The 13,858-nt window shown below is 46.7% G+C and overlaps 1 protein-coding gene across 4 annotated transcripts in view; it reads left to right on the forward strand.

Annotated features, from left to right (window-relative positions):
* The first annotated feature begins 4,537 nt into the window (after positions 1-4,537).
* SLC12A8 (solute carrier family 12 member 8) overlaps positions 4,538-13,858 on the forward strand; it is a 50,902-nt gene continuing 41,581 nt past the window's right edge. The window contains exons 1-4 of one of the 4 annotated variants that reach the window (XR_009277782.1): positions 4,538-4,669; positions 8,146-8,362; positions 9,127-9,273; positions 12,108-12,299. Coding sequence is in view for 3 of the 4 variants with exons in the window: in XM_058840399.1 (XP_058696382.1) it covers positions 8,222-8,362; positions 9,127-9,273; positions 12,108-12,299 (480 nt within the window). In the remaining variant the exon portion in view is untranslated. Of the gene's footprint in view, positions 4,670-5,183; positions 5,343-8,115; positions 8,363-9,126; positions 9,274-12,107; positions 12,300-13,858 lie in introns of those variants that run through there. The other 3 variants (XM_058840399.1, XM_058840398.1, XM_058840400.1) reach the window with 3 other exon arrangements.

Below are 13,858 nucleotides of genomic sequence, written 5' to 3' on the forward strand. Positions count from 1 at the left end.
ACTCAGCCACCCTGTTTGTCTTTATGTTCACTTACATTAGTTACACTGATTTTCATTTGTTTTAATTATGTAGTGAAAATAAGAAATCAAAACTGATCATGTCTGCTTATTGACTTTTATGATTAACACTGTCAAAGAGTAAAGTGATACCAAAAAGAAACTTTTCAACATTTTGATATTGAAAAGAATTATCAGAACCTATATTTTGTGTTAACTGAGGAAAATAGTCCGTTTAATTTAGCTTGCTTTTATTTTTTGCTAGGAAAAGGAAGCAGTTTTCTGTTAAAATAATTGTTTTTTTTTTTTAGAGGCATTAAAAATATCTAATTGCAATTAATATTTGTCTTGCAGTGCACAAGGTAAACTATTTTGTGGCTTCAGGATAGACAGCAGCTTATAAAAGTTTGAGGTTTGGAGGTGCATTGTCTTAAGGAGGTCTTCTCATAAAGTATCATGTCTGTTGATTATCTTCTGCATTGCACTTGCCAAATCAACACAAGATAGTCTTCCATAGAATATTGTTTACTTTTTTGTCTGCTTTAGTTGTCAAGACGTGGAATTTAATGCAGAGAGCTGTTCACTGGAGCAGGGGTTTAAAAATGAGCCCATCTGTGCTGTCTTTTTGAAGCAAACAGCCCTGCCCTGCTTGCTCAGGTAAGTTGCCTCCTCTGCAGCGCTCTTGCCCTTTCACACCAGGGCTGGTCTTCAGGTTCCTGAGATCCCTGCTGCACCATCTGCTTCGAATGCATACGTGTGCAAGTCACTGGGAGAGATAAAACAGGATGATTTGATGAGGTTCCATTTTAAAATGTGGGTGTGTCTTCTGCAGTCCAGCCAATCCATGACACTGTTGCCTGTGTCAGCAGCCATGCACATTATGCAGAAATGGAATCCAGTTCCTACCTCTGTTATTTAAACTCTGTTCTGGATGTTTGGGGGGGGTGTACAAATCACTGTTGTTTTTTCCACTCAAGAGTCCATCTCCCTGGGCAGCTCTGCCTGTCTTCCACAGGACAGCCAAGACATGTTGCTACGTGATCGCTGTTGGTGTGATTTCCTTGGGCCAGTGGCTGTGTCTTCCAGGCCTCTTGGCCAGAAATGGGGACCCAGACCAGGCTTTGTGCTGAAATCTTTTTAGATAGATCAGTGCCTTGGCAGTAGCTTGTGCGCAGCTGCCTTCATTTAGAGGAGGTGATACCTTCTCATCAGCTATGGAAATACAAGTAGTGCCACTGAAAATGTTGATTTTCACTTTTATTCACATAAAATGTTTTCATGGTCAGATGTGATCGTTAGTGCCATTTCGCAGAGGCAGAAATAACAGCTTTTGTTAGATCAAAAGCTCTAGCCTGGCCCAAATGAAACCAAAAGGATCCATTATTTTAGCTGTGTAAATTATAAAAAAAAATACGTCTCCATTGTAATATGAATAGTGACTGGTCAAAATGTGTAAGTATTATACTCTGGAAGTTCTTCAAGGGCAGCACATCTTTAATTGGTCTTTTCACAGGATAAACTGAGTCATGAGAGACAATAAAGCAACGACTGTGAGTGCTGGGAATGTTCAGGGTAATTTCGAGGTAATCTCGACCATGCAGTGATGTGCAGGAACAAAACAGAGGGTAACACCAGAAGCTGAAAGCATTAGTTGTTTGTTTTTTCTCAGGTCCTGCATTTTCTTTCATTTCTTTTGCCAGTTCCTGAAATCATCTTTGTTAAAAAGCTAATAGTAGAGCAGCTTAAGAGAGATACAGCTCAGAAAGACATGAGCAAGTGCAAGGGTACCAGTGGGACAAAGTGATCTTTTCCTGCAAACCGGGACTCTGAAAGGGGGATTTGCTTTAGGACTACATCTGTTCCCTTAGAGGAAGTGAACAGGATGATTGATAAGTCTCCTAGACAAACACAAAGCTGGCATGATGGATGTTGCAGCTACTTGAAAAAGAGCTGCAAGGACAGTGTGAGTCCCCACAGCGGGTGTGGAAATGTACTTCAGCAGTATTGGAACTCACAAAGTTGTTGCCTGAAAATGTTAAGGAGTTGAAACAAAAATGTTTTTTGTAGTGATGCTCAGGTATTGTGTTGATCACTGCTATTACACACACTGAACAGGTAAAAATCCATTTAAAAGGCAAAGTATTTTACAGTTTGCATCTGTGAGTGAACTTGAAAAGGATTGTCTCTTCATTTAGTCGGAGAACATACCCTATGTGTCACAGCCTATTTTATGGTCACTTTAAGGTTTGTAGGTCATTCATTAAGTGATGTGATTAGCTAAACTGCGTAGTTTATTTACAGTTTATGCTCTGTGTGTACATGGAAACTGCACATTGCTGTGTTATGTGTATTTCTGGCAGCTGAAGAAGATGATGATGAGGTAGGTGACAATTAATATCCATCCTATTAAGAATCAATCCTTTCCACATTTCACAGGATGGCTCAGACTTGGGGATGTTTCAAATTCTCATCTTCTCTTGCTGACTGACCTTTGTGGTGCTGCTTTCTTTTGCTGTTTCTGGAGGCCATGTTTATATCTTTGACACCTCTATTGTTCCCATACCTGTTCTGTCCCACGTAGCCTTGTGTCACCCTCTTCACTCTCTTAAATCCATTCCCAGACTCCATTCCCTGGAGCAGTTTCCGGTGAGTGACACCACATGGACCATCAAAATTCTTACGTCACAGTTCAGGATGTCCAGTGTGTGGGTGTGCCAGGCTTCAGATGGTTCCATCTGCCAGTCCCCAGGACCTATAACTTGAGGGAGAGGACTCCTGCTGGTCTGTGGAATTCAAAGTGTCCTTTGCTAGCCCTGAAAGTACTCAAGAATTGGACTTTGAGAAAACAATTTTAACTCTTAGTTTCATTTTTCTCCCCTTTTATTCCCTGTAGAGCTAAGGTACTCAGCATAATGAGAAAGAATTTTATTTAGGGCTTTTAGAAAACTTTCTCAAACTGTGATAGTTTTCTTGGAAGGCCTTAAAGTGGTGTGCAGTAAGACTTACCTGAAGACACTGGTTGTGAAATGCACACAGCCCTGCTGAAGGAGGGCTCCTGCTCTTGGAAAGGTTCTCTTGACAAGCAGGAGGATGTTGAAAATTGCCATGACAAAAATAGGGACGGAGACCAACACCAAATATTTCTGAAAGTGCTTCTTAGCAATGCTTGGTGATTTTCATGTCAGTTGTGGTTCTTGAAAAAACACTTTTTACTGGTTTTCTCCTGTGGTTCTTTCCAGTGTAGAGGCAGGATTTCCCAAAAGAGTGTTCAGCTGTGGCAAGTAGCAGCTGGCCCAGGAAACTTCTGCCAGGTGTGCACATGTGTGTGGGGAGGGCAGAGAAGTGCCTGCAGGCAGGCTACAGGACTCAGTCCTCAGGGAATTAATGAGTCTTCATCAGTGCTGCAGCAAATTCAAGATACTTCAGGTTTTTCACTGCCCCTCATGATGGGAGAATCTGGCTGAACCTGTTCCCTGGTAGTTGTAGAGTGTAGAAAGAAGGGAGTGGAGAGAGCTCTGAAATATTCCAGGAATGGGATATCCTGGGGAGCTGTCCATAGAATTGGGATTGTTCAGTTTAGACACTTGGGGGTGACCTAATTGCAGCCTTCCAGCACCTGAAGGGAGTGTAAAAGAAGTAGTACAAGAGCATGTAGTGACAGGACAAAGGGGAATGGCTTCAAACAGAAAGAGAACAGGTTTAGATTAGATACTGGGAAGAAATTCTTTACTGTGAGGGTGGTGAGGCACATGGAGAAGCTGTGTGGATGCCCTGTCCCTGGAAGTGTTCAAGGCCAGGTTGGACAGGGCTTTGAGCAACCTACTGGAAGGTGTCTGCCCAAAGCAGGGCAGTTGGAATCAGGTGATCTTTAAGGTCCCTTCAAACCCCAGGCATTCTATGATTTCCTCAGACTTTATCCTCCTTTAAGAAGTCATCTGTCTTCTCTGAACTCTTGATTTCCTTTTCTGTCACTCATAGAAATCTGGTGGTTTTATTCAATAGTAAAGGCTTGTTCACACTTTGGCACTGCAGTAAAATCAAGACAGGTTCACTGGATTATATGGATGTCTTGTATGGATCCTTTTTGAAAATTAAAATGGCTCTAACTCATTTTGGAAGTAAATTATATTGAAGTGTGCTACATGAGCTCTAAGGAAGCACGGATGGCTCTAGATTTGATCCTCTTCATATTGCGATTATCCAAAATTCCAGCCTTTAATTCAGGTGGAACTTTGTCTGCACAGGGTCCCCGAATTTCTTGGCAGCCCAGGGCTGGGAAGTTCGACTGGATCGAGTTCCTATCGAAACGTCGCTGCAGCCGCTCTTGTGCGGAATCAGAGCCCGCTTTCCCCGCATGCCAGCGTTCCCTCGAGCAGCTGTGAATTTGCTTATTTATTCACCGATTTTGTCAGACTCCTGAGAGCTGCGGGTTGAGTGTCAATCTTCTCCCAGCCCCTAGTGATTTCTGTTTCCCACGCTGGTTTCTGCGGGCTCCGGGCGCTCCAGGAGCCGGCGTGTCCCGGGCGCGGGTGGGAGCGGCCGGAGCCGGGCAGGTGCCGGTGCCGCTGCGGGGCGGGCGCGGTGCCCGGGCAGACGTGGCAGCGCCCGGGGCCGCCCCGGCGGGAGGCGGTGCCGCGGGAGCCGGCGGCGAGGAGGGCCCGGGAGCCGCCAGGTGAGTGGGGTCGGCACGGCGGGGACACCCCCGAGCCGGGATAGGGGAGCGGCCTGAGCCCCGGGGACCGCGCGGGTGGCGCCGGGCTCGGCGCGGCTCTGCCCGCTGCTCCCTCCGGCGTTGCGGAGGCTCGGGCGGGGCGGAGGGAAGGAGGAGAACGGGAGAGAGGAAAGGTAAAAAAATGAAAAAACCGTGGTGGTGGTGGGGGGCAAAGGTGGAAAAGAAGCCGCCCCCCAAAAAGGTAAAAGAAAAAAAAGGCTAATAAAAAAGGGCGTGGGGAGGACGTTGAAAAGAAAACAGAAAAAAAACCAAACAGAAAAACAACAAAAGAAAGTTAAAGAAAACCAGAAAAAAGGAAATAAAAGAGAAAAAAAAACAAAAAAACAACAAACCAAAACGGGGAAACAAATAGGGGGGAAAAAGTGAAAATTTGAGGAAAAAAGTGAATTTAAAAAAGAAAAAAAGAAGGAGAGGGAAGAGGGGACGGGTGAGTGGGAGCGCTGGCCGGGCAGCCCTGTGCGGCACGAAGGTGTTGGACACGCCGTGGCCTCTGCCGAACCGAAGCTCTCCGGCCACAGCGGAAAACTGAAGTTGCTGAGGATAGTCCGGGCTCGTTTCCCACGTGTGGTGTTCTGCAGCTCTACGGAGATATGTGAAAACAAAAACGAGCTCGGTAATTGTCCTGGCTGTGCAGTAAATGAGTAACTGGGAATAGCCAAGCGCTGCTCGCTGTGGCGTTACCTTTGTTGCACTGATGGCTGCTTCATTTCCCTCTAATTCCGCTTTCCTAAAAGGCTCCTAAATTAGGTGTTTTTAAGAACTTGACCCGGAGAGGAGTTGAAGGGACTTGTTAAAACTAAAATGCTGTTGGCTGCTGGGTCCCTCGGGAGGAGAGGCTTTAGGAGCACCTCCTCTGGCGAGCACGGAGGCTTCGGAGGTCGTGGGACCACACGCAGTTGTGCTTGGGAAGGCGTTAACCTTTCCTCTTCAAAATCAGCCAGCTGTTGAGCAGCTCAGAGCAGCGACGCTTAGCTCAGAAGCAGTTTTAATGTGATGATTAATAAAATAGTGCTTTGAAAGGATATGGAGGGCACAGGAATTTAATCTATAGGAATCTGGTTTTGCAATTAAATATAGAAGTGTTGCAGGAAAAGGAGATGAGCTTTTGTAATGTTTCTGCAAGACTTGCTAATGCTCTTCTGCTCCCTTGAGTGCTAAATGATATGGAAAGATTAAAACAGACGTTTGTCTTTAATTTATAGACTGGTTAGTGTATTTGGCAGAAACTTCAGGAAAAATAACAGCAATTTACTTTCAAGTTAGAGGCTCAGTTATATTAGAGGAAAATTGTGTCTGTTTATTTTTCCTGCTGGTGTGTATAGCAGGAAAAGCTTCCTCACGGTTGGTGACCTGGAGATAAAATAGCACCCAAAAATATCCCTGTGCTGATAGAGTGCTGTGTGGGGCAAGAGGAGGGTGCCTGCCCCAAGGAGTTTCCACTCGCAGACCCTAAATTGCAGAAATACTTTCATGTTCACGGATTGGGATGTGGCTGTGTGTGTTTGTTCAGCTCCCACCTCTGTGCTTTACACCCCCTCCAGTGTTTGCTTTGGCTACCTCGTAGGGACCAATGGACCCATGGGTTGTGGTGGGATGTAAATAATTACATAATTGGGTAATAAGATTTTTAGGAGGTTGGAAAATGCTGCAGAGGAGCAGTAGTGCAGAGGCTATTTCCTGGGATTGTGGAAGAAGATCTTAAACCAAGGTGAGCAGTAGCTGAGCAGAAAGAGCCCCAGAGGCAGGAGAAGGGGTTTAAAGCAGAGAAAAAGGAAGGAAATGGTGAGATAAGGGGATTTAAATGTCTAGGCAGGTAACATTTCTTGCTAGGTGTGCTTCGGTCTAAAATCCATGTGTGCAGCTTTTCTTTCTGCATTTTCCAAGTTTCATATGGGTAACATGGGTGCATCACACCTATCCACATAATGTTACACACCAGGCACGCTGGGCGAGTCACTTCAGCCCTGAGCTACTGTAAGGGGTTGGAGCCACCTCCTTCTGACTCCCTTGGAGTGGTTTAGGAGAGCTGCAGCCTCCCTGTTTCTCCACATCTAGATGGGACTGCTGCAGCAGACTGGAGTTTGGATGACCCCAGTGAGTGCTTTACTGAGTGAAGTCTCTGTTGAGGAAGGAATGCACTGGGTATTCTTAGGATAATATGACTATTCAATTGTAATCTTGTTTCACGTTGTGTATTTTCTTCCATTTTTTATTACTGTGGCTGTTTGAAAAAAAGCATGAGCTTTGTTTCTTTGGAGTTCATCTACTCCTGCTGCTTTTGCCCCACTTGAAGCCCCAATCTCCCTGTGACAGAAACCATTTGGGATATTGTGAAGGGTTATTTGTTTCAAGAAATGTGGAGGCAACAGCAGGGCATCAGTGAACTCTTATGTCTTTGGTGCTGCTTAACTGGCCATGTGGGCAGGGCAAAGAAAAACCTCCTGTGCTGGCCATTGTACCCCAGCTGCAGGAGACCTTCTGCAACTGAAAACTGTGGTGGAGCAGCATCTGCTTTGGTTATTTGATACTGGGTATTCCAAAGCAGAGTAATAAGGGCAGGGTGGTGAAAGGCATTCAGACCCTGGTGTAGAAATCCTGAGTGACACAGAGTAGTTTCTGTATGTCTGTCCCTGTGCAATAAGCAAAGCACATTTCTGTTGGATTCTTGCCCTGTGCCCGTGATTCATTTGGTCTCTGGTCTCAGGTAAGGCATCCAGCCATTGGTACAAGCCTTGTGTGATCATGGTTGGCCCTTGTAAGCATGTGGGCTCAGCTGGCCAGCAAATTACCAGCTCCAGGAGAGCCAATGATCCAGATCCAAACTGCCCTCTCCATGTTTGTGGAGCAAGATTTGCTCCCCTCTGGCTGCAGCCCTCTTTGTCTTACCTAGGCATGGTGTACTCTACTGAGGAATAGCCAAAACGTCTCTCTTGACACCTGGTGTGGGAGACTGTGGGTGACTGAATGCACTGGCAGGATCTTGGTCTGCAAAAGGCACAGCTGAAGGAGATGTGATGAAGGCTGTGAAGTGATGAGTGGTGCTGGGAAGTGAATAATCCATGTGTCCTATGTCACTGGAGCACAGGAGCATGCAACGACATTACCAGGCACCAGATTTAAAACCAACGAGAGGAAATGCATTTTGCAGACAACACTGTGGAGCTGTGGAGCCAGTGCTACAGGATGCTGGGGTTAGATTTGGAAAAGGCTGCCAAGGGCTGTTAAATGTGTGGCTGATGGTGGAGCCTGTGCTGGAAGCAGGGCTTGGGAGGGTGCTGGAGGAGCATTGCTCTCTGCTTGCTGTGGTGTCACTCTGGTTCAGCTGCAAGCTGCTATTGACTGTGTGGACAATGGCCTTGTGCTTTGGCAGACTAAGAAAGCAGCAGTCGTGTCTTTCATCTTTTCTGCTTTCACAGTAAAGCTGGAATAAAACCATGAATCTTCTACAATGGAGGGCCCAGCACTGCAGGAATTTGACTGAGCTGACCTTCCATGCAGAGCAGCTTTGCCTGTGGCTGTGTTAGAGCTGTGCTTTGGGCAGGCGGAGGTAGCACGGAGGGGACGATGTTCAGCCGAAATGGTGCTCGAAGTGAGGGATACGTCCAAGAGCTCTTCCATGAGGAAGCCCAGCAGGTATGTCAGAGAGCCATTTCCTTTCCCAAATTTCTATCTCCATGGCCTCTGCACTCCTGGTCACCTCTGTGGCAGGGAAAGTAACAAAACTGCCCTTCATTTTGCTATATAAACTGAGGTGTATGACTTGGGAAGGGAAAGAGGAGACTCAGTTTCCAGAAGGCAAGAGGAGGCAGTTGCCATAGGAAAACTGCAGTTTCCCTGGAGTTTCAGGTCTTGGTTCCAACAACTCTGGTAAATCATTATGCTCCAAGTCCCAGAGTCCCACATCTCCTCGAGACGCAAAGGATCCTGATCAGATATGACTGTGATGGGAAGACCATCTTAACCTACTCTGTTGGTCAGAGCTGGTCCAGCCTGGTTTGTCATATCCTCTAAGGGGCTTCTCCCATGCACTGAGGACCCTGCTTGCCTTGGTGGGGTGTTTGGTAGGGATGGGAGGAGAAGCACAGTGTGAAGCTGCAGGCTCTGGGAAGGACCCTTGAACTTGGTTCATGCATTTGGGTTAATTCACTGAGGCACAATAGGGTTCTGTTGCTGCTTATCCTATAAGAATATAAACAGAGTATTGTAGGGAGCTCTCTCTTTCAGGGCCCAGGCATCCCAACAGCCTGACAGCCCTTCATCTTAGGGACAACTTGCAGCAAAGGAGTGTCTTAGCAGCTGTTGGTGGCCATCCCCCTGTTGGTGGCTGGCTGTGGCACCACTTGTGCAGCCTGCCCAAAAAACATGACAGGTAAACCCCAGGCTTTGCTTTTCTCTAGGTATCTCAAACACAGACCAAGCCCTGGTGGAAGATCCAGCTGTTTGTATGGGAGCCAGTGCTTTTTGGAACGTGGGACGGGGTCTTCACCTCCTGCATGATCAACATTTTTGGAGTTGTTCTTTTCCTGAGGACAGGATGGCTTGTGGTGAGCGAGCACTGACTTGGTTGAATGTTTGAATAAGCATTTTCTTCTGCCCCTCCTTACCTTGTACTTCCATCACCACCCAAGTGTTTTGGATTCTGTGCTCTTCATTACAGATGTTGCTCATGCTCTCTGGTATTTTGTAGCTTTTCAAGAAGTTCCACTAAAATGTGCAGCTGATGTGGTCTGTGTGAGTGTTTTCCTGTCTTAGCTTTCAGAAAGATAAAGGAAAACAACACCCAGCCTTGACAATGAACAGGGACACCCTTGTGTTGTGTTGTTGAGGAGAAATTAGCACTTTTCAGGTAAAGTAATTACAACCACTCATCCATCTTCCCAACACCACTGATGGAGGTCTCTCCCAAACATGCCAGTGTTGGAGTCCCTGATTTTTTGAATGGGGAATGCTCAGTCAGATGAAATTGTCATTGCTATCAAAGGATCTTCCACTGCTGGGTCCTTAATAGTATCTCACTGAGGGCCAGAGCCTGGGATACTGTCCCCTCCTGGTGCAAAACCTTGTATTATGCCTCAAAATTTCCCCTTAGAAGAAAGAAAGCTTCCCCAGAGATGGATGGGACTTGAGCTTCAGGAAGAGTTCTTGTCACAGGCATGGTGAACACCTTCCAAAAGGAGCAGGAAGACACTTGCACTCTGTACTGAAAATTGCTGTGCTGGAGGTGTTGGGGGGAGCTGCAGTTGTCATGGTAGAGAAGTTGGGATGATTTTTTAGCTTCCTTTTCCTTCTGATTTTATTTCCTCCACATCTCCTTTGAAAGCAAGTTACTTCTGGAGCAAACACAAATATAAATAAAGCCAGTAAATAAAAGAAAAACGGAACCAGCTGGAAGCTAGCATGAAAGGGAAGGGAGGAGAAGTCAAGGTTGGCAGAGAACTCCCCTGGCAGAGGACAGTCATATGTTGAGCTATTCCCAGAGTCAGGCTTTTGCTATAAATTGCCAGAGCTGGAGCTGGGGCTGGTGAAGCTTTGCAGTTCCAGGGGACCTAATCTTGCTGAAATGTTCAGCAGGGATTGCTGCTGCACTAACCCCTTCCAGCATGCATGCATAAATAAGCATCAGTGTTTAATGGGGGCTTTTTCTTCCCACTTTCTCTGCTTGCTATTGTTGCTGTGAGTCCAGCATTCCCCCTTGGTCCTACTGTTAACCCTTTCTTCTGTAGGAGCCATTGGATTGCCCTTTAACTGCTGCCATAGCTGGTACCACCTTTCTGGAAAAGCCCAAGGCTAAGTGAATGTTTGCATATGTTCACTTTTTTTTTTTTTTTTTTTTAACTGAAGCATATAATGTTTATTAACCATTTAACCTGGGGTAAGCAGCTGAAGAAAAAGAACAATTGTCCTTTTAAAAAGCAGTATGGGATTGGGTTGTGGTCCTGACCCAACCACAGCTGTGTTTATAGCAAGCCTTGGCTCTGTTCCCCACTGACCAGATAACACCCCTGTCAAAGGCAGCAGGATGCTGAACCAAAATAGGGTTTTATGATGATAGCAACATCCTGGATGTGTTTCTTTTTTTCTCACAAAAAAAAAAAAAAAAGAGAAAAGGAAAAGAAAATCTGGGATTTCAACCAACCCCAGAGAGAAGGAAAGCAGCCTTTTAGTGCTGGTGATAAAAACCCCATCGCGGCTAGTGTGACCTCAGAGATGAGCGTTGCTGGAGCAAGGTTGGAAAGAGGGGATGGCCTGGAATATGAGTAAAAGTAAGGGAAGACAGATGTTAACAAAGCACTGGGCACTGGAGGAGACTTCTGACTGCTGTGTACTGGCCTGAGTGATTTGTCAGCAGGGGAAGGTGGGCTGGAGCACAAGGGAAAACTCCTGACCCTGGAAAATAAATTACAGCCATGTGTGGAGAGTGGGAAGGTCCTGAGCTCAGAAGAGTTTTTAAATTCTTTTGGAGGTACTAAGCACCTTCTTTTTTTGAAAATCTGACCCTGAATAGCAAACTGAACCCCAAAAAGGAGTTTTGCTGGTCCTTAAAACTGCCAACGGGGACCTGCAGCTGTGTTTGTTCAGAGGCTTTTTCTCTTTGCCCCACAGTGGGACTGTGGCGGGTGCAGCAGCTCCTCCTGGGGCCCTCCCTCTGCCCCAAGCAGGAAGGGTTGTTTTTTTTTCCATGGGGCTGAATCCTGTGCAGAAAAGTCCCCCGAGTCCAGGCAGGGCGAGAGCCACCTGCCACTCTGCGTACGCCCTGCAGATAAGGGCCGGCGCACGCCGCTTTATGAGAGTGTTATTTATCTTCCACGCTGTGTTGCCTTTGGGGTTTTGTTCTTTGGGTTCTCATTGTTTGGAAGGATCAGAGCTTTCAAAGGTAAATGTTCTGAAAAATTAAAATGCAAGCTTGATGCTGTTAATAAATCAGTCGTTGCAAATCCCAGGGGTTCAATTTTGAAACTACTTTTTGTTATGAAAGTGTTTTTTTTTTTAAGCATGTCATTCTAAACCGTGCAGACAGGCAGTGATCCTATGGTGGCTGAATCATTGTTTGACCTCATTCCTTTTAAACCAGAGGACAAAATCAGTGATTCATGGAGGAGCCCGTTGACAGAGCAGAACCTGCTCATGCAAAAGTCTGCCCAGCCCCAGGCTCAAGGACAAGACGGGTTCTCATCAAAGGGGTGCCAATAAAGGCTGTAAATTTGGCAATCAATTACGTTAATTAGACAAGTAGGGGTGTCTCTGTGTGTTTCTTTTAATCTGTAATGACTCCAGATTCATAGATCACTAGTGACTAGAAATGGGTTGGTTCTTATTTTGTCCCAGCAGATTGGTGTGAATTAATCTTTATTTGATTATTATTTTTTTTTCATTCCAGGGAAACACTGGCATTGTAATGGGCATGTTTCTGGTGTCCTTTGTTATTCTGGTTGCCCTGGTGACAGTCTTGTCTGGAATTGGGGTGTGTGAGAAGTGCAGCATTGGAAGTGGAGGAGTCTACTCCATGATTTCTACTGTCCTTGGAGGTCAAGTAGGGGGCACCATTGGCCTCCTTTACATTTTTGGCCAGGTAATTTTAAAAAGTTATTCAAAGGAAATTTGGAAACTTTGCAATGCTGATATTAATCTTGTGCTGTCCTGCTGCAGAAAGCAATGTTTCAAGTAAAGCCTGGGTAATGCTGCACCGCGCTGGACGATGTGGGAGAGCAGCACAGGGAGCACTCAGCCCCACGCTGCTCCCCAGGAGCAAGCCTGTGCATGCCAATGTGCTGCCTGCTGTGGGTCACCCTGCTGGAGGAGCTGAGTGCCTGGACAAGCCATGCAGGACATGTCCTCCCATCCCAAATTACCCCCATTGCCAGGACATGCCCTTGCTGGCGGGAGAAATTAAACGAAGCGGGAGAGGTCAGGGTGGCCAAGCAAAGCTCAGTGAGTGGCTGTGGGCTGGCAGGTTGGCCCTGGTGTGCTCCACATACCCTTAGGGGTTGGGCAAGCCTTGGCTGCTTCTCTGTGGGAGCCAGCAGAATGGAGCTAGCTTGGGAGAAGAGCTGGGCAGGGGTAAGGGCCACAGCTAATTGACTTCTTGTGAGCCAGAAGTCACAGTTCTGGATTTTCTGAAAGATCCCAAGGAGCTGTTGTGGTGGTGAAGCACAAAAATGCACATGTAGTATACAAAAAGAATGGAAAATAATCACTTAAGCCTGCAGTAACTTAACCCTCTCCCCCCATAAAGATGTTATGAACAGTAAAAAATGTGGTGAGCAGAGAAGCATTTTTATGAAGGTTTGTTTCTAACTGACTAGCTTACAGCAATCTCCAAACCCCCTTAACAGCCCCCAAACCAAAAATAATCCCCTCTTCTCCTTTCACTCCAGATTAAAAGCAAGTGTCCATAAAATACGAACTGAACCCAGTTACAAGCCAAGATATGGAAATGGGCCACACATGAGAATCCTTCCTGTCATATTTTCCACTCTTGCTCTCTGAGAGGACCCCATCTGCAAAAGCAATCAGTTTGCAGCCTGTCCTGAGGGTCGTAAAAGCTGGGCTGCAGCAGTCCTGGCCCCTGGCTTGGCATCCCATGTGCACAGGGGCTGCAGGCTGGGAGCTGGCAACTCACCTGAAATCGCTTTGCCTGCTCCTGAAAGCTGCTGATGCCTTTCCTTTCTCAGCTGTGCTTTCTGCCCAACGTGCCCTGCACCAGCTGCAGGCTGATCCCCTGCTACAGGATGCTCAGGGGGTGCTGTGACCTCTGTCATAAGGCAACTGCTGCCAGAAATGGGGTACTCCCTATTCCCTGCTCTGACTTGGGCAAGTGAGGAATGACTGGACACATCCTGCAGAGAAAGACTCTCAGGGTGTAGTTCCCCTGCTCTGTGTCTGCCTGGGATGGAAGTGAATCCTCCAGGATGTCCAAGTTGTAGGTGTCTGAGTCTGAACATCTGAATGCCATCAGCCTTGCTGAGAACCACACAAATCCTGCAGCTCCTGGGTATGAGCCAGGTTGTCCTGAACATCCTCAGTGAAGCAGTGCTGGGTCTGTCCCAGGAGGGGGATCTGCAGTGGGTGAGGGTTCTGCTCTGCTGTCTTGGGTGGGGGCCTTCTCCCTTCCAGTCATGTGGGAGCTGC

Source organism: Poecile atricapillus, chromosome 5 (genome assembly GCF_030490865.1).
Source record: "Poecile atricapillus isolate bPoeAtr1 chromosome 5, bPoeAtr1.hap1, whole genome shotgun sequence".
Classification (NCBI taxonomy): Eukaryota; Metazoa; Chordata; class Aves; order Passeriformes; family Paridae; genus Poecile; species Poecile atricapillus.